This window comes from Chrysemys picta, chromosome 1, assembly GCF_011386835.1.
Source record: "Chrysemys picta bellii isolate R12L10 chromosome 1, ASM1138683v2, whole genome shotgun sequence".
Lineage (NCBI taxonomy): Eukaryota > Metazoa > Chordata > Testudines > Emydidae > Chrysemys > Chrysemys picta.
The window spans coordinates 327,462,297-327,481,763 of NC_088791.1; the positions used below are offsets into that span (position 1 = coordinate 327,462,297).

Below are 19,467 nucleotides of genomic sequence, written 5' to 3' on the forward strand. Positions count from 1 at the left end.
TGGGAGTCCCAGGTTGATTTAGAGGCCCTGGGGCTCCCAGCCACAGTCGGTGCCCCAGGGCCTTTAAATCTTGAGAGTCCCCGCCCCTTCTGGATGAGGCCATGCCCCCCTCAGGACTCCGGCAGTACCGGTAAGTCCTGTAAATTACTTTCACCCCGCCTCTTTGACAAGTTTGCATTTCCATACCTGTAGGTCCTCTATGCTCTCAGTGAAATCAATGGGGGTATTGCCATTGACTCCTGTAGATGTAGGATTGCACCACCCTGTAGTCCTGCTGAGCTAAAAGTCACATGAGTGGAACTACAAGTGCCTTCCTCTTATTTCAAACAAGTCTCTTCTAATCACTGCTTAAAATAAGTGGCCAATCCCATTACCCACATATAACCCACTAGGGCACATATGGCTAGAATGGCACACAGCTATGTCAATATCAGAGTCTGAATTGTAGTATAGTTAACACATGGTTCTTGATTCGCATCTCTTTTCCTCTTCCATTTAGAATGTGGAGCTCTCATTAATTCAATGATGGCTTTCTATAGCCAGAGAAAATCACCTAGTAATGCCTGCCTAATGTAATCAAAATGGAACAAAATAAATCATTAATACAAACTATTTGGCTTTGATGTTTGGATAAAAATTAAATTGTGATTGAAATTGTTTGTTTGAATTCAAATAACTATCTAAACACTGAACGTGTCCCATTCTTTAAAAAAGGCTAAGACTGCAATAAAATGCCAGCTTTTCATATGTGTGCTTGATGTCAATTAAAAGAATGATCAAATCCAATATTTCATTTTTAAAAATTAATTGCTATCCGTACACTCAAAACTAAGTGTGCATCCATGGATTTAATCTCTCCCAACCATATGAGACTCCTTGGGTCTATCAATACGAAAGAGAAGTTCTGCAGGTAAAAAATATCCCAGATACTGCACACTATCTGGTGTCGTGTCCTCATGGTAGTGTCCTCCTTCACCATGGTGACTGAAACAATGGGTGTGCTCCACTCGCAGATCAAACCCCTAGAAAAGAGACAAGTTTATGTTACGTGAGTATTTAAGTAATGCTTCAGTATTTTGCAGTTAATATTGTACTTTTCTTCCATGGATCTCAAAGTGTTTTATGAACATTTAAATTATTTAAAAGACTTTCAAGTAACCTAGTACTCTCTCTATTTTATAGATTGGTAAACTGAGGCAGAGAGTCACTTCCTGAGGTCACACTGAGACAGTGATAGAACTAGGAATAGAATCTAGAAGTCCTGACTCCCAGTCCTCTACCCAGCGGTTCTCAACCAGGGGTCCGGGGCCCCCTGGGGGCTGCAAGCAGGTTTCAGGGTCTGCTAAAATAAACCAGAGAGCAGGGCCAGCATTAGACTCCCTGGGGCTCAGGGTAGAAAGCTGAAGCCCGAGCCACGTGGGGCTAAAGCCAAAGCAACTCAGCTTTGTAGGGCCCCCTGTGGTGTGGGGCCACAGACAATTGCTCTGCTTGCTACCCCTTAACGCTAGCCCTGGCTTTTAATCTACTGGACATGCAGAAAAACAGTTATTGTGGCACAGGTGGGCCATGAAGGTTTTCATAGCATGTTGGAGGGGCCTCAAACAAAAAGGTTTTCTGCACTACAACACACAACAGTTCTTCCATGCAATCAAGTTGTTCTAAGTCAGGCTCTAGTATTTGTGTTGAGGTAGGGTCGTCTATGGGCCCACAATCAGAGATTAGGGCCCCATTGTGCCACACACTGTACAAAAACAAAAAGATAGTGTCTGGCCCAATTTTGAGAGATAACAGGTAGGTACTGACAGGAGGAAGCACAGGTAACAATAAGATGATAATGAACTATCTGATAAGTGTTGGATTCTGCACACCAGCTGCCTAAATGAAGAGGTTCCCATTGGCACAATGCTATTTGCCTTTTAGAGATGTAATATGTTATTATATTACAAAAATATTAGTGTGATTAGGCCTAACAGCTAATTTGGGGGCAAACTGAGACTATTAAGCAAATTGTATCAATTTTATTATTAATTATTTGTATTACCATAGTACCCAGGAGCCCCCATCACCAGGACCCCACTTTGCTAGGCACTGTGCAATACACACTCCATCCTTTTGTCTGTTTTTCCTTTCTTTTGCATCTTGTCACTTTCAAATTGTGAGCTCTGGAACAGAGACAGTCTTTGCACAAACAAATAGTGCTTAGCACAACAGGCCCTGGTTCTTGATTTCTCTGGGCGCTAATTTAATACAAATAATAAGTAAAAAACGGTTACTCACCTTTGTAACTGTTATTCTTCGAGATGTGTTGCTCATATCCATTACAATTAGGTGTGCGCGCACCGCGTGCACGATCGTCGGAGAAATTTTCTACCCTAGCAACACCCGGTGGGTCGGCTGTGGAGCCCCCTGGAGTGGCGCCTTCATGGCGCTGGATATATACCCCAGCCGACCCAGCGCCCCCTCAGTTCCTTCTTGCCGGCTACTCCGACAGAGGGGAAGGGGGGCGGGTTTGGAATGGATATGAGCAACACATCTCGAAGAACAACAGTTACAAAGGAGAGTAACCGTTTTTTCTTCTTCGAGTGCTTGCTCATATCGATTCCAATTAGGTGACTACCAAGCCTTACCTAGGCGGTGGGGTCAGAGAGAGACATCGCTGTGTGTAAAACCGCTGATCCGAATGCAGCGTCGTCTCTGGACTGCTGTACTGGCGCATAGTGAGTGGCGAAGGTGTGTACCGATGACCAAACCGCCGCTCTACAAATATCCTGGATCGGGACATGAGCCAGGAAGGCAGTCGAGGAGGCTTGGGCCCTCGTGGAGTGGGCGGTGAGGCGTGGTGTCGGGACACCGTCCAGGTCGTAGCAGGCACGAATGCAGGACGTAATCCAAGAGGAGAGACGTTGTGAGGAGACCGGTAAGCCTTTCATCCGGTTGGCCACTGCAATGAAGAGTTGTGTCGACTTCCTAAACGGCTTTGTACACTCAATATAGAAAGCCAGGGCTCTGCGTACGTCTAAGGAGTGCATACGCTGGTCTTGACGGGTAGCGTGCGGCTTAGGATGGAAGACCGGGAGAAATATATCCTGGTTCACATGAAAAGGTGAAACTACCTTGGGAAGAAAGGCAGGGTGGGGGCAAAGCTGCACCTTGTCTTTATGGAAAACTGTATATGGAGGCTCAGACGTAAGGGCCCTGAAGTGATGGCTACAAGGAAGACGGTCTTCCAAGATAGGTACATGAGTGAGCAGGTAGCCAATGGCTCGAACGGGGGCCCTGTGAGCTTGGAGAGAACCAGGTTAAGATCCCACACCGGAACGGGTTGGCGTTGCTGTGGGTACAGTTGCTCTAAGCCCTTAAGGAATCTGACGACCATTGGGTTAGAGAAGACCGAGGAAGCGGGTCCTCCTGGGTGGAACGCCGATATAGCGGCCAGGTGAACCCTGATTGACGATATCGCCAAGCCCTGCTGTTTCAGGGATAGGAGATATTCGAGCACAAGGGGGATAGACGCCTGCAAGGGGGGGCGTGGCTCGCTGCTCGCACCAACAGGAGAAACGCTTCCATTTGGCTAAGTAGGTGGTCCGTGTAGAGGGCTTTCTACTTCCCAGCAGAATCTGTTGCACGGGATGCGAGCATTGCAGCTCTGTCCGATTCAGCCATGGAGCATCCACGCCGTGAAGTGGAGCGACTGCAGGTCGGGGTGACAGAGTCGGCCGTGGTCCTGAGAGATCAGATCTGGGCACAGGGGAAGCGTGATCGGTGTTTGAATCGATAGCTCCAGAAGCATGGTGTACCAGTGCTGTCTTGGCCAAGCTGGAGCAACTAGAATCACACGTGCCTGGTCTCTGCGTAGCTTGAGCAGTACCCTGTGGACCAGTGGGAATGGAGGAAAAGCGTAGAACAGCTGGTCCTTCCACCTTAGAAGGAAAGCGTCCGACAGGGAGCCCGGAGATCGCCCTTGTAGGGAGCAGAACGCGTGGCACTTCCTGTTGGCTCGAGATGCGAACAGGTCGACCTGGGGAAATCCCCACCTTTGGAAGACGGAATAGATGACGTCTGGAGGAATCGACCACTCGTGCGTCTGGAAGGACCTGCTGAGACGGTCCGCCAGCGTGTTCTGGACTCCAAGGAGAAACGATGCCGTGAGATGTATCAAGTGGACAATGCAGAACTCCCACAGGCGGATAGCCTCTAGGCATAGGAGAGACGATCGGGCTCCTCCTTGCTTGTTGATTAAGAACATGGCCGTGGTGTTGTCGGTGAGGACTGACGCAACGGCCATGTAGGAGACAGAGAAATGCCTGACAGGCTAGGCGCACCGCCATCAGCTCTCGAACATTGATGTGCAGAGCTAGTTGGGATGCAGTCCACAGGCCCTGGGTATGGTGCTCCCTGAGGTGAGCGCCCCAACCTAGAGATGAAGTGTCGGTGACCAGGTGCAGGGAGGGTTGGGGGCGTGAAACGGCACTCTGCGCAAACCGCCTTGTGATCCAACCACCAGGTGAGAGAGGTCAAGACCGAGTTTGGAACCGTGACCACCATGTTCAGGTTGTCCCGATAAGGACGGTACACCGATGATACCCAGGCCTGAAGTGGGCGAAGCTGAAGTCTGGCATGCCTGGTTACATAAGTACAAGAGGCCATGTGACCCAACAGGCCGAGGCACGTCCTTATTGTGGTAATCGGGAAGGCCTGGAGCCCTCGAATGATGCTTGTGATGGTGTGAAATCGATTGTCTGGTAGAAGAGCTCAGGCGAGTCTGGAGTCTAGGACTGCCCCTATAAACTCTATTCTCTGGGTTGGCTCCAGAGTGGACTTCTCTTTGTTGAGTAGGATGCCTAACTCGTGGAATGTTTGTAGTATTATCTGGACGTAGGCTTGAACTTGCTCCCTGGTGCGGCCGCGCACCAGCCAATCGTCTAGATAAGGGAACACCTGTATCCTTGGCCGACAAAGGTATGCTGCAACGACAGCCATACATTTTGTGAACACTCTCGGAGCAGCGGACAAGCCGAAGGGAAGGATGGCAAATTGGTAGTGCACCTTGTTTACTACAAATCGAAGGAAGCGCCTGTGTGGGGGGTAGATTGCTATGTGAAAATATGCGTCCTTCATGTCAAGGGCGGCGAACCAGTCTCCAGGATCCAGGGAAGGGATGATGTTCCCCAAGGAGACCATGTGGAACTTCAACTTTACTATGAATTTGTTGAGTCCGCGTAAGTCTAAAATGGGTCGCAGATCCCCTTTTGACTTGGGGATCAGGAAATAGCGAGAATAAAAACCCCTGCCCCTTAACTCTGGTGGCAACTCCTCTATGGCTCCCATAGAGAAGAGGCCAAAAACCTCCTGTATAAGGAGATGCTCGTGAGAAGGGTCCCTGAACAGGGCAGACTCCAGGCACCAGCTTAACAAGCAGGTGCTTGGGGCGGCCAAGGGAGAGGGGCGGCACCTGCGGCAATTCGGGGTGGCAGGTCCCTCACTCCCAGCAGGAGTGAAGGACCTGCCGCTGAACTGCCGCTGCCGATTGCGGCTTTTTTTTTTTTTTTTTTTTTTTTTTTTTTTTTGTTGCTTCAGGCAGCAGAAATGCTGGAGCCGGCCCTGTCCCTGAAGAGGGACGGGGAGCGGGAGTGAGGGGGGGGGGGGAAAACGAAGAAAACTGTAGAGCGTATCCCCTCTCCACCGTGCGAAGGACCCAACGGTCTGATGTTATGAGGGACCAAGCACGGTGGAAACAGGAGAGGCGATCCCGAAAGGAAGGAGATGGATCCTGGGTAGTGGCTGGGGCGCCGTCCTCGAGCGCACCTTCAAAAGTTTTGTCTAGGACCTGAAGGTGGCCTAGGCGGGCCCTGGTTCTGACCGGGTTGAGGGGCGGTCGACCTTCGCCTACCACCTCGTCCCCGCCTTCTGGCGAACTCCTGTCTCGGACGAGGCGGGGGAGGGTAGAACCTTTGAGGCTGGGGCCTAAAGGGTCTGCGCTGGGGCCCTGGGACATGCATCCCCAGGGAGCGCATGATGGTTCTCGAGTCCTTGAGGCTCTGTAATCGAGAGTCCGTCTTCTCTGAGAACAACCCCTGGCCCTCGAAAGGTAAATCCTGCAGGGTCTGCTGCAGTTCTGGCAGCAAGCCCGAAACCTGGAGCCAGGAGACGCGTCGCATGGCGATGCCTGATGCTAGCGTCCTGGCGGCCGAGTCCGCTATGTCCAAGGAGGCTTGTAAGGAGGTCCTAGCCACCTTCTTACCCTCCTCCACTAAGGCCCCGAACTCCTCCCTTGAGTCCTGGGGAACCAACTCTTCGAATTTACCCATGGAGTTCCATGAGTTGTAACTGTAGTGGCTCAAGAGCGCTTGTTGGTTCGCGGCTCTGAGCTGCAGACCCCCCGCCGAGTACACCTTACGCCCGAACAAATCGAAGCGCTTAGCGTCCTTCGATTTGGGCGCTGCCGCCTGCTGGCCATGACGCTCTCTTGCGTTCACCGAAGACACAACCAATGAGCACGGTGGAGGATGAGTATATAAGTACTCATAGTCCTTGGAGCGGATGAAGTACTTCCTCTCTACCCCTCTGGCTGTGGGTGGAATGGAGGCAGGGGTTTGCCATCTGGTAGTGACATTAGCCTGAATCGTCCGAATCAGTGGTAATGCCACCCGGGATGGGGCATCAGCCGACAGGATGCTCACCACCAGGTCCTGCACCTCTACTATCTCCTCCGCCTGGAGGTCCATATTACGCGCCACCCTACGTAATAGGTCCTGGTGGGCACGAAGATCTATTGGGGGCGGGCCCGAGGCTGTTGTGCCCGCCACCGCCTCATCCGGGGAAGATGAGGAGGATGCCTCCGGGGGCAAGGGGTCTAAAGGGGGGGTCCTGTTCTAAGGGTCCCTGAAGCGGAGAATCCCCTGCCCCGGGGTCCATGGCCTGAGGTGGTGTAGACACGGGAGCCTCCATGCCCCCTGCAGGGGGGGCGGGAGATGATGGCCTCCGGGACTCTGGGTTCAGAGCGTGCCGAGCGAGAGGCTGATGGTGGAGCCCCTTGCACCTGGTGATACGCCCACAGGGTCCAGAAAGACCAATGCGTAGGGTCCTGCGCAGGGTCCTCTGTCGCCTCCTGCCAGTAACCCAAGTCAGCGGCAGCCTGACCCTGAGGAGGGTATGCTGATCGCGAAGCCCCATCGGAGGAGCGAGACGCTGATCTTGAAGGCCAAGGCGGTGCCGAACGCGGCTGAATGGGCTCGGTGTGACACGGTGCCGATCGGTTCCGGTCCGTAGGCGATCGGTCCCTGCGCGGTGCCAGTGAGCGGTACCATGATCGGGATCGGTACTGCTGGACCTGTCGGTGCCGAGACCCAGATCTGGACCGAGACGAGGACGACCGCCTGTAGACGTGGTACCGGGAGCGGCCCCTCGAACTGGAGCGGCGCTCGTACCAGTGCCAAGAACTACGTCGTGACTCTGATCGGTACCGATGATCCTGATGGTGCCGAGATGTAGATCGGTGCCGTGAAGAGGACCTAGGCCGCGAGTACGACCGGTGCCGAGGTGAAAGTCGGCGCCGGGACTGCGAGCGGTGTCGGGACCTGCTCCGAGACCTGGAGCGGTGCCGCGAGTCCACGCTCGGAGACGGCGGGCGTACCAGGGCAGGCTTGCCCCGGATTGCACTGTGCGAGGAGCGGGCGGTGCCGTGGGTTGAGATTGCGCCGGCTCCGTGAGCGCGATAAGGTCTTTTACCGTCGCAAAGGTCTCCGGAGTCGACGGGAGACAGGGCTCCACCACTGATCGAGGTGGTGAGCCAGTCCGCACCAGACTCAACGGCCCCGGTGCCGGAGTCAATGGTGTAGCCGATATCTGCGACTTCTGGCGCCCTAAAGTCGGACGTGGCTCTACCACTGGTACCGGGGGAGCCGGCGTCTGCAGGACAGCAATCCCCTGCGTCTTGCGGGATTTCTTATGCCCCGGAGACAGGGAACGGCGCCGGGGCCCTTGTGGTGGCTGCGGTGCCGAAGAAGGCCGGTGCCGTGAGGCCTTATCCGCATCTGCTCGCGGTGTAGTACCGGTCGGTGACGCAGGGGCGCTGCGCACCGAGGCTCTCGGTGCCGGAACTTGGCGCACCGAGGGAGGATCTGGGCTAAGTGCCGCCTCCATGAGGAGCTGCCTAAGCCTAAAGTCCTGCTCCTTTTTGGTCCTCGGTCTGAAAGCCTTACAGATCTTGCACTTATCTGTCTGGTGGGACTCTCCTAGACACTTCAGACACGAGTCGTGCGGATCTCCCGTTGGCATAGGCTTAGCACAGGACGCGCACGGTTTAAAGCCAGGAGCCTTGGGCATGAGCCCGGCTATGTGCCGGGGAGAAAGGGGGGAGAAGAAGCCCCCTTAACCCCCGCTAACTATTTACAACTATTTAACAATAAACAGGAATAACTATCTAAAAAGACTATACAACAACTATAACTACAACTATCTACAAGAATTGACAGGATAAGCTAGGGAGAGTGGAGAACAGCTATGCCGCGCTCCACAGTTCCAACGACCATCAGGGGCGGTAAGAAGGAACTGAGGGGGTGCTGGGTTGGCTGGGGTATATATCCAGCGCCATGAAGGCGCCACTCCAGAGGGCTCCACAGCCGACTCACCGGGTGTTGCTAGGGTAGAAAATTTCTCCGACGATCGTGCACGCAGCGCGGGCACACCTAATTGGAATCGATATGAGCAAGCACTCGAAGAAGATCATTATATAAAAAACAGCACTTACATGTCAGATGCTTTCATTCAGAAGAATATTCCATTAACAGCTGTTGATATATGTCCATTCCTATAGTACTCATCACTAGCTTTTAGGAAACGATAGGCAATTGAGCACTGGGCCCAAAGACTGCCTGTCAAGGTTCCTTCCCCACTCTGAACTCTAGGGTACAGATGTGGGGACCTGCATGAGAACCTCTAAGCTTAACTACCAGTTTAGATCTGGGTTTGCCGCCAACACGCAAATTATTTATGAGTTATTTGGGAAACTCTGTCTACCTCCCCCCGAGAATATCTCCTTCCCAAGTACTATAACCCTTCCCTGGGAAGCCTTGAGAGACTTCTCCACCAATTTCCTGGTGAACACCGATCCAAACCCTTGGATCTTAAAACAAGGAAAAATCAATCAGGTTCTTAAAAAGAAGGCTTTTAATTAAAGAAAGGTAAAAATCATCTCTGTAAAATCAGGATGGAAAATAACTTTACAGGGTAATCAGATTCAAAGAGTGCAGAGGAACCCCCTCTAGCCTTAGGTTCAAAGTTACAGCAAACAGAGGTAAACCCTCTAGCAAAAGGAACATTTACAAGTTGAGAAAACAAAGATAAAACTAATACGCCTTGCCTGGCTGTTGCTTACAAGTTTGAAATATGAGAGACTTGTTCAGAAAGATTTGGAGAGCATGGATTGAGGTCTGGTCCCTCTTAGGCCTGGTCTACACTACGACTTTAGTCCCAAGAGCGAACAACCCCCAAAACAAAGAGCACAAACAAAAGCCTCCCCCCCACCAAGATTTGAAAGTATCTTGTCCCCTTATTGGTCCTTTGGGCCAGGTGTCAGCCAGGTTACCTGAACTTCTTAACCCTTTACAGGTAAAAGGATTTTTGGGTCTCTGGCCAGGAGGAATTTTATAGTATTGTACACAGGAGGGCGGTTACCCTTCCTTTTATAGTTATGACACTGCTAAATAGAGACCCAATGGAGTAAGGCACTTGAGCATGTGCAAACCAACACCATGTCCCACTACTGTGCCCACTACTTGGCATAAGTATTTTTTAAATTGTTATAAATTTTTTAAAAAGATATACAAAATAAAGCTGGTAATTAGTTTTCCTCCCAAGACTCTTGGTTAATGTATATACTTTAATGTAAATGTAACAATATTCCTAATGATAGGGATACTAGTCATGCTTATGGATTTTCTCATACCTTTAATATTTTTTGCTATTGAATTTAGTGCTTGTGAAATGTGCTCAGTCCATATTTTGATACCTAAGGCTGTCAGGCTTTGATTTGCCCATACTACAAATACAGTGCAGTGCTAATACCAGCTTCCCCACACAGCACTGCTAAAGTGTCCCAACCCATTTCTGAATGGACCACATGAAAGTACGGATAATTCAGTCTCCATCCCCATTCATTCCTTGGTCTGTCTTCTCAGACTGCTAACTAGATGTCCAAATTAATGCAGTTGTGCTGGTTGTTTTGGGATGCAGACACCTACACACTAGGAACTGGACTGGGAACAAACATTTCACTGTTGTTACTGAACATGCATCAGCATTCAGTCACTATTGACCTGGGTTTAATTCAAACCAGTGAAAAGTGAAAGGCTTAGTTATATTCTATTACCAGTCCCCTGAGCCACCCATTCCAACACCTCAAAGACTTTAATATAATCCATAAACAATTCCCATTCTTGAACAGAAAAAACAAAACAAAACAAAAAAACAAAAACAAATCCAAGACAGAATCGTTACACGTCAAGTTACTCATAGACAAACACAAAATAGAGACTTACTGGATCTCTTGAAATTAGTACTGGCTGACAAATCAACGGAGCCTTCATTTCAAAAAAACGGAGCCAATTATTCAGTTCCTCATCAGTGTTTAAAGGACAGGCAGAAAATTCTGGGGGCTATAAAAAAGCATTATCAGTTGAATGAAGATACTAGGACCAAAACTTCTCTCTCTAAGCTACTTTTCTTCACTAGCCCTAAATTCTTTTCTGCTCCCTATTTCTTCTTAACCAGCAAAAGCAGTATCCACGATTGTTTCTCTATTCAGAACCGTAAGCTTTTACCCAATGGCTGCCTCCTCTGCCTTGGGTACCAAATGGGGAATTCTTAGAATCAGGTAACCTGTATCCACATGTTACATTTGTTCTATCATGTTGGGATCAGAACTATGTCAGTTTCAGCTGTGTTTGATGCGGACAGATTTTTTTCTGAGAACAACATTAGCCAAACTGTGATTACAATTGTAACAGGAATAGCAATCTAGACCATGATTTTATTATCCCTATCCACTTTAGTCATGGAAATCATAATAGAACTAGGGCTGTCAAGTGATTAAAAAAAATAATCATGATTAATCGCGCTGTTAAACAATAACAGAATACCATTTATTTAAATATCTGGATGTTTTCTACATTTTCAAATATACTGATTTCAATTACAACACAATACAAAGTGTACAGTGCTCACTTTAAATTTATTTTTTATTAAAAATATTTGCACTGTAAAAAACAAAAGAAATAGTATTTTTCAATTCACCTCATACAAGTACTGTAGTGCAATCTCTTTATCATAAAAGTTGAACTTACAAATGTAGAATTATGTACAAAAAAATAACTGCATTCAAAAACAAAAACAATGTAAAACTTCAGAACCTACAAGTCCACTCAGTCCAAATTCTTGTTCAGCCAATCGCTCAGACAAACAAGTCTCGTTACAATTTGCAGGAGATAATGCTGCCTACTTCTTGTTTACAATGTCACCTGAAAGTGAGAACAGGCGTTTGCATGGCACTGTTGTAGCCGGCATTGCAAGGTATTTACATGCCAGCTATCTAAACATTTATATGCCCCTTAAATAATGCATTAATTAAATTTGTGACTGAACATTTGTAAGTTACACTTTCACAATAAAGAGATTGCACTTTAGTCCTTGTATGAGGTGAACTGAAAAATAGTTTCTTTTGTTTATCATTTTTACAGTGCAAATATTTGTAATCAAAAATAATATAAAGTGAGCACTGTACACTTTACATTTTCAAATATATTGATTTCTATTGCAACACAAAATACAAACATCCAAAAATATTTAATACATTTCAATTGGTATTCTATTGTTTAACAGTGAGATTAATCGTGATTAATTTTGAGTTAATCGCGATTAATCGACAGCCCTAAATAGAACCTTGATAGTAAGTGTTGTGAATACTGTTCCCAATGTGAATACAGCCTAAGGCATACACATTCAAGACATCTGTTTCAGGAGTGTTATAGACTCTGAGGACTCAGGAATGGTGCTTTTCTTCAAAGGGGAGCACCACTGGTATCATGTTTAGACCCACTTCTGGGGGGGGGGGAGGGGAGGGAATTCTTCAGAGTAATAGATTTTTTAAAATTACCCTTTGAATTTTAGGTAGATGAAAGCAGCAGGACAAGAAGACAGGAATTTCATCTTTGACATATGATAGGTTTGTCAGAGACAAGAATCACTGAAGACTTGTAAAAGTTTAACATTTCAGAAAGTTCTGCTTGTAAAATGGAAAGCGAATTCTGGTAAGCATGCAAGCAAATACAATCAGTAAGAACTGTATAGCTATTGCATAAATATATTAAATACTTGTAATATTTTATAAAATGTATAAAAAATTATAAATCTCGAAGTTAAACCATATCTCTGATTGTTGTTTAATTGATTTTTTAATTTTTTAGTTATTTTTCACACTATTCTACTATGTGTTTCACCAAGTTCTTATACATCCCCTTTTGTTTTTACAGCTTCTTTGCCTCAACAAAAGATGGGAGTATTAGGGTCAAGGGATATACAATTTTGGCGTTTTTGTACTTTCTGTTTATCACTTTTCAGAAAGTGCACATTATTGCAAAAAAAAAAAAAAAAAATTAAGTGCACTTAAGTCTTTATATCCTGAACTGTCCTGCATCATTATCTTTTAGAAAGATAAAGAGCCTGAATCAAGAGCAACTTACCATAATATGAATCTTTGCTTTCCCTTTTTGAATAACAAATGTACCTCCTATCCCAACTGGTTTATCTCCATAGCATTTTTCTATAATTTGTCTCATACAGGTCACAAAGTTATGCTGTCCAGTTCTTCCATTGGCTTTCACTTCAATAACCTGGAGAGTAGACATACATTTATCATGCCTATCACATGCTGTAATGTTTTGTGAATATTTGCTATTTACATCGTGTATTTCAATGCTGCTACGTATCCTATCATCTTTGTTAAACTAAGTTCTCTCACAGGTGCTGCTTCCTTTGTATCCTTAAAATATTCAACAGGTTTTGTTTTTTGCATGTAAGAATTTGCTTCTCTGAAGTTCTTTATTTAGTCACACAACAGGCACAGCACATGAAGTAGAGGTGTAAGCTTCCTTCTCCCACCCAACAGGCCTCAAACCTGTCATGAAAGAACACTCTAGGGATAAAAAGGTTGTTCAATTTTCATGCACCATTCAGTTCTTGCTTCTCTGCTGAGACCACCTAGTGCCAGTTGTGTTGAGGGAGACACTCATCCACCAGGAACTGAACTAAGACCAGAAACCTCAGTTTACACAGGCCAATCAAGCATCAGATGACAATAACTTTCAGTCACTACCAACCTGGGCTGGATTACAATGGGTGATTTAAGGGTGAAAAGTTCCATATCCCAGTACCAATCCCCTGGGGAATCCACTCCCTCACATCAACTTCATTTTCTTGTGAAGGACATTATTTCTCTTATGTGATTTTTGGAATTAATATTAGCATTCCCTGAAAGAAAAGGCAGGCCTGAAAGAAAGAAGTTTAACTTTAGCTATCACCTACTGAAGAAGTGACATTTTATCCAAATACGCACCTTGCCAGGTTGGCCCTGACTGGCATATAGGTTGGCCAGCAGTCCAAATTCACAGTCACTATATTTGTTGCTGTACTTCTCCAGAAGGCACCCTCCATCTGCAGGATTAATCTGAGCAGTGTAACTCGCATTTACAGCAGGCTTTTCTTCACTCTCAGCTTGAGCAACTGGGATAAACTGAAAAGAAGAGCATGTAACATTGCTTAGTTCTAGTCAGTTAATTTTATTACCAGGTAGACAGCATCCCAGATTAGGGCTCAATCCTGAGAACTACAATAGAATTTTCACCTCTCAGGATTAGGTCCATATAGATTAGCAAAACACATAACTATTTTAAAGGAAAACTCTTAATTTAAAATTGACTAAGTGTAAAACACATGTATTAAGGAATTTTCTCTTATCTAGGGATTTGGATTCAAGTCCCTGTATAAATAACAGAACACTAAATGGGACAGTTTTTCAATGAGGCAACCAACTTAATATATCTCTGCAGGAGGCCTAGCTTAGTGATGATGACCAGGACTGAGCATTCAACTTCCGTTACAAAGTATTGAAATGAAAGAGTTTTCAGGTGGCATTTTCAAAAGCATTCATACTATTAGCTTAACTGTGCTCTCACTGCATTCAATAGAAAAACTTCCATAGACTTCAATAGAAGCAAAGCTAGACCAACTTTGAGCGCTCTTGAAAGGCCTATAATAATTTAAATGGTTAATTTGACTACTTACTTTTAAAATAAAAATATTTTCCTATTTTATTTAAATAATAAAACCGTGCAGCGAATTTGAAAGTCTCTGAGTTATCATATTTACTACCAAGAGCAAAATTCTCTCACTCCTATTGTGCATCAGGCTGTTAAGATGCCAGCTTTCAATTGATTTAGTTTTCTTCTTTGACTGTATTTCACTCACTTAGGAATATGTTTAGTCATGTACTCTTCTTTGTAATTAGATGTAGCAGTTAGAACATTTTTCATATTACACTGGAGTTTTCCCTTCACCTCAAATCAAAACTGCTTTCTTTATCTATTTCACCATGTAGGACAGACCAACTAAATCATGTTTTAACTTCTGATCCTTACCTGACCTTAAAGCTTAAGTCTTAAAACAATAGCATCTTGAATAACACTATTTTTTCCTCTTGTGATATTTAAAATGAGGACTAACACTCAGGGCCGGCTCCAGGTTTTCAGCCGCCCCAAGCAGCAAAAAAAAAAAAAAAAAAAAAAGCCGCAGCAGCGCGATCGCACCATTCCGATCGCACTCTTCGGTGGCAGGTCCTTTGCTCCGAGAGGGACTGAGGGACCCGCCGCCGAATTACCGCCAATCGGAATGGTGGTGGTGGAGGGGTCTGGCTGGAGTCACGGGACAAAGAGACTTGGCTGGGGCGGCGCATGACTACCATGATGGGTTGGAGAGGCTGAAGATCCTCACTGGAGTGAGAGAAGATAGGAGTCCAAATGACTGGACAACGGAGTAGATGATTCACATAAAGTAGATAGAAAATGGACAGGGCTAGACAGCAGTCTCACTCCGGCCATGCGGCCACCCCAGCCTGGGAGTGAGGGGCGGCGCCCTCCCGGGCTTCTGGACCCACAGACAAAGCCCGGGGGGAACCACTCCCATTTATACTTGCTGGACACAAGGCTCTTGCTCGTGTTGTACAGGAGGCTAAGCGACCCCCCTGTTATACACTGAGCAATGAGGGCTCCCTCCGTGTGGGGCAGAGGCGAGACCCTGCGCTCCAGGGATGAGGTAGCTGGTGGACAGACCCCGTCGGAGCGGGGAATGTCGGCAGGCGCCACTCTGCCTTGGCCGGAGTCATCTCCACTTGAGCAAGCGAGACTCCCCGCAACCGCCAGGCACCTCTTCCGTCAGTGGACGGTGACCCTGACTCCGAGAGAGACCCCCGGGAGAGCGAGAGAGAGACGGGGTGTCTCTCGGCTGGGCCCCCTGGGGTGAGATTCAGCCCAGCCGCAGCGGGGTACACAAGGTCCTAGGTGGAGAGGGGAAGGAGAGAGAGCGCCAGGCTGGAGGCCTCCGGGCTCTGCTCCCCTCTCTGCACCGGCCTGAGTGGGGGGCCTCAGGGCTTTTCCCAGCGTGTACCCAGCTAACACAACCGTGACATGGGTCCGGGCCAAGCCTTCGGAATGAGGGGAGAGAAAAGGGCAACGCTGCCTCTGCCCGGGCTATGCAGGGAATCACCCCGCCCTCCTGGAACTGCCCTCTGGGGTCCCAGCTGGGATTGTAGCTCATTGAGACTTCCAGAGCCTGGCCCCGTTGCGGTCACACCATGAGGGAGAACAGAAACACCTGCCTTTAAAATTCAACTGTATCTGGGGTGACCCCACCTGTATTTCAAGTTCCCTAATAGAGGACACTGCTGCGGGGGGGGTAAGCTCGAGGGGGTATTTCGAGGTGCTGGAGGGTGTGTATGTGTGTACTGGGAGATGGTATTTAGGAGGTGCTGGACAGAGTATTTGGGGTGTGTAAGAGCAGGGGCGCCTCTCGGGACCGGGGGACCTCCCGCAGGCATGCTGCCGAAGGCAGCCTGACTGCCGCCCTCAGGGCGACCGGCAGACCGCACCCCACGGCTTGCCGCCCCAGGCAGGCGCTTGCTGCGCTGGTGCCTGGAGCCACCCCTGCTAACACTGGGTATTTAAAGCAATTTACCATGCAGTTCTTTGGAGTCCATTTTTGACATATTTTTCCTCTTCTCTGGTATTAAAAATGTGGCCAGCTAATTGCAAATTTCAGTATAGCAACAATTAGATGCTGCTTCCTGTTAGCCCCATAGTAACCATATGCTTCCTTGTAGAATTTATAAACACAAAATGTGGTTTATTACCTAAGTAATAAGTAACTCCTAGCAGAGACCTTGTCTTTATTATCTTTGTAAAGTGTCATACAAACTTATGGTGGTACATACAAGTTATCAGTGTAGAAATATTTGCTCTATCAATGAAATCATTTTTTGAGAACTTCTGCATATTTATACACGTTTACTGACCTCAGCATTTACTCCAAGAATCCTAGAGGACACAGCTCCAGCTCCAAGAATGAAAGCTCCAGGCAACTCTATTTGCTTTGCAACGGTGTTCAGGTCATAAACCTGCACAAGAGACAGACATTTATGTACCTTTGACTTTCCTGCCTTGTAATTCTCATCTCAGTTACATTCCACTGCAATTTCTTGATGATTTTATCCAAATATCATTATTATTTATTTGTACAGATTGGTTTGAGCACAATCCTCAAATCCGAACAGCACTGGCATCTGCTCAAGTTCAAACATAATGACTTGGGCACATATCCACTTATTTGCTGGACTGCAGTGTCTTCTTGCACAAGCTTGGCCCCATCCTGTCTAAGGGCCAAATTACTGATCTCTGTGCAAGTGACATTGTTTAAAGCAAAAAATGAAAATTTCCCTAAGTGATGTCACATAGAATTCTGGTAGGTCCCATGCTCTACCAAAAGAGAATGCATTAGCAAGTATTAATGTGGACTCTACCTTGGCCTATACCGGCCCCATACACAGTCTGTTTTTACAAACAATAGTAATAATCAGAATGGAGGGCCATGGCTAGATGCGAGGGACAGGTAGCATACAATACATAAACATACAGACCATGCCATGGACTCTAAAGTAATTCCCTCCAACATCCCTTTGTGGCTTCTCTCAGGCAGGTTTTGAAGAAACAGCCACACAGTATTTAGTAAGTACTAGAAGAGGGACAACTTTTGCATGCAGCTTCAGCTGTGGGATTTCTGACATGTTCTTATGCTCAGCACAGGCCAGGATGCTTGGACCATAATGCTTTCACAATGCAAGCCTCTTTTTACAAGTGGAATCCTGCAGCATTCATTAGTCAGTGTTCGCCAGGATAGTATTTTAAAATATGACTACATATGCTTCTTTCTTTGGCAAGTGCACTAAAAAGCCATGACTATAAATTAACTCACTTTATCTTTTTGTACAAGAGGCAAAAGGTAAGGTTGACCTCCCACATCTGCTATTCTAGGCTTCCCACAGATTCCTGGAACAAGAATAAAGCAAGTTAGCTTGTCAAGAGAATCTGTCTAAAATTCTCTCTGTGCACTTGAAGTATAATAAGACTGAGAATTTGTTCCTCAAAAGCTTCCTTTAAGTTTTCAGAAAGTCTTTTAAATCAGGGGTTCTTACCCTTTTTCTTTCTGAGCCCCTCCTTCCCATGCTTTAAAAACTCCGTGGCCCACCTGTGCCACAGCAACTGTTTTTCTGCATATCCAGTAGATTAAAAGCCAGGGCTGGTGTTAGGGGTAGCAAGCGGGGCAACTACTTGGGGCCCCAAGCCACAGGGGCCCCTGTGAAGCGAAGTTGCTTGGGCGTCAGCCTCACATGGTAGGGCTTGGGCTTCTGTTTTCTGCCTGGGCCCCTGTGAGTCTAATGTTGGCCTTGCTCTTTGGTTTATTTTGGAGGACTCCCTGAAACCTGCTCGCAGCCCCCCAGGGGGCCCTGGACCCCTGGTTAAGAACCTCTGTTTTAAATCACCATTTTTTTCTGAGTACTAAGATAAATTAGGGGTTCTACAAATCCATGTAAAGTAGGCCTGAATTGGAAGAAAAACATGCATAAGGTATTGGTTCACTTCTGAAAGCTAGCTAGCCTGTTTCAAAAGTAGTACTGCTCTACAAGCACACACAAAATCTACTAGGCAACAATTGAGGAACACCGGTGCTCTAATGAGGCATAGTTCGTAGTGTCATCATGCAAAGACAGCAGAAGGTACAGATATAAATGCTTTCACCTATCTTGTGTAGGGGCAATGGTGGGAGTTTAAATAAACAGAGATTGAGCTCATTATTAGAATGAAGTTGAATAGCAAGACAGTACTTGGTATCTACATAGCCCCTTCAATCTGAGGATGTCAAAACCCTTAACATACAATAGAAAATTAAACCTGTTTGTAAAATGAGTTTAACTGATGAGGAACAGTGATGCAGAGCACTTGAGTGATTTGTCCTAGTCAGGTCACATCAAGCCAGTGGCAGAGCCAAGAATAACACACAGCTCTCCTACCTCCCAGCCTCGTAGCTTATCCACAAGACCACTCTTCCTCTGCCATCATCTTCAAGAGTTTCTAATTATGAAGAATCAGCTATGAAATATTGGCAGAGTCATAGCTTATGGTTAGAACAGTATGTTACCTTTAACAGGAAAGTCGAAGGGATCACGAGTCAGATCAGGGCATTCTACTACAGAGACCTGGACATCAGCAAAGTTCTCTTTAAGCCCATTCTGCAGGACTAGAATAGAGTAAAAAAAATTATTAGTGAGAAATTACCTAGTTTGGCAAGTAACACACCACATAAAACACATATTTTAAGGTGTCAATTCAGCAAGATACGTAAGCACACGTGTCACTTTAAGCACATGAGCAATTCCATTAACTTAAATAAGGCTAGTCACAAGTTCAGTTATGCATATGTTAATTACCTCACTGAATCGGGGCCTCGAGGAATAAATCCTTCTCTGCTATCCTGTCATATTGCTGAAGGACAGAAGGTTTTATTTTTTCTTTTTACAATACACACACACACACACACACACAAACGATTTTCAGAAAGAGACCTAAAACTATACTCCTAAATAAATCCACATTTAGGCACATGCCTGATTTTCAAAAGTGCCACACACCCAACAGATATCATAGGATAACAATTTTCCCTCACTGTGACTTGAGCTGGATTCAAATTGGTGACTACAGGGGGAAAAAAAGAGAAAGAACTTTTTTTGTCAGATGTCTGAACAAGATACCTCTCCTATACAGAACAGAGGGAAGAAATATTGCTGAACAACCCTTGATATAACATTTC

At 46.5% G+C, this 19,467-nt stretch overlaps 1 protein-coding gene across 2 annotated transcripts in view; it reads right to left on the bottom strand.

The window, feature by feature from the left end:
• Positions 1-788: 788 nt before the first annotated feature.
• C1H11orf54 (chromosome 1 C11orf54 homolog) overlaps positions 789-19,467 on the bottom strand; it is a 29,324-nt gene continuing 10,645 nt past the window's right edge. For both annotated transcript variants that reach the window (XM_065581635.1, XM_065581636.1), the window contains exons 3-9: positions 18,799-18,897; positions 17,575-17,648; positions 16,619-16,720; positions 13,610-13,786; positions 12,738-12,887; positions 10,539-10,655; positions 789-1,022 (exon numbers count right to left, since the gene is read on the bottom strand). In XM_065581635.1, the coding sequence (XP_065437707.1) occupies positions 849-1,022; positions 10,539-10,655; positions 12,738-12,887; positions 13,610-13,786; positions 16,619-16,720; positions 17,575-17,648; positions 18,799-18,897 (893 nt within the window). In that variant the 3' untranslated portion in view covers positions 789-848. The remainder of the gene's footprint in view (positions 1,023-10,538; positions 10,656-12,737; positions 12,888-13,609; positions 13,787-16,618; positions 16,721-17,574; positions 17,649-18,798; positions 18,898-19,467) is intronic.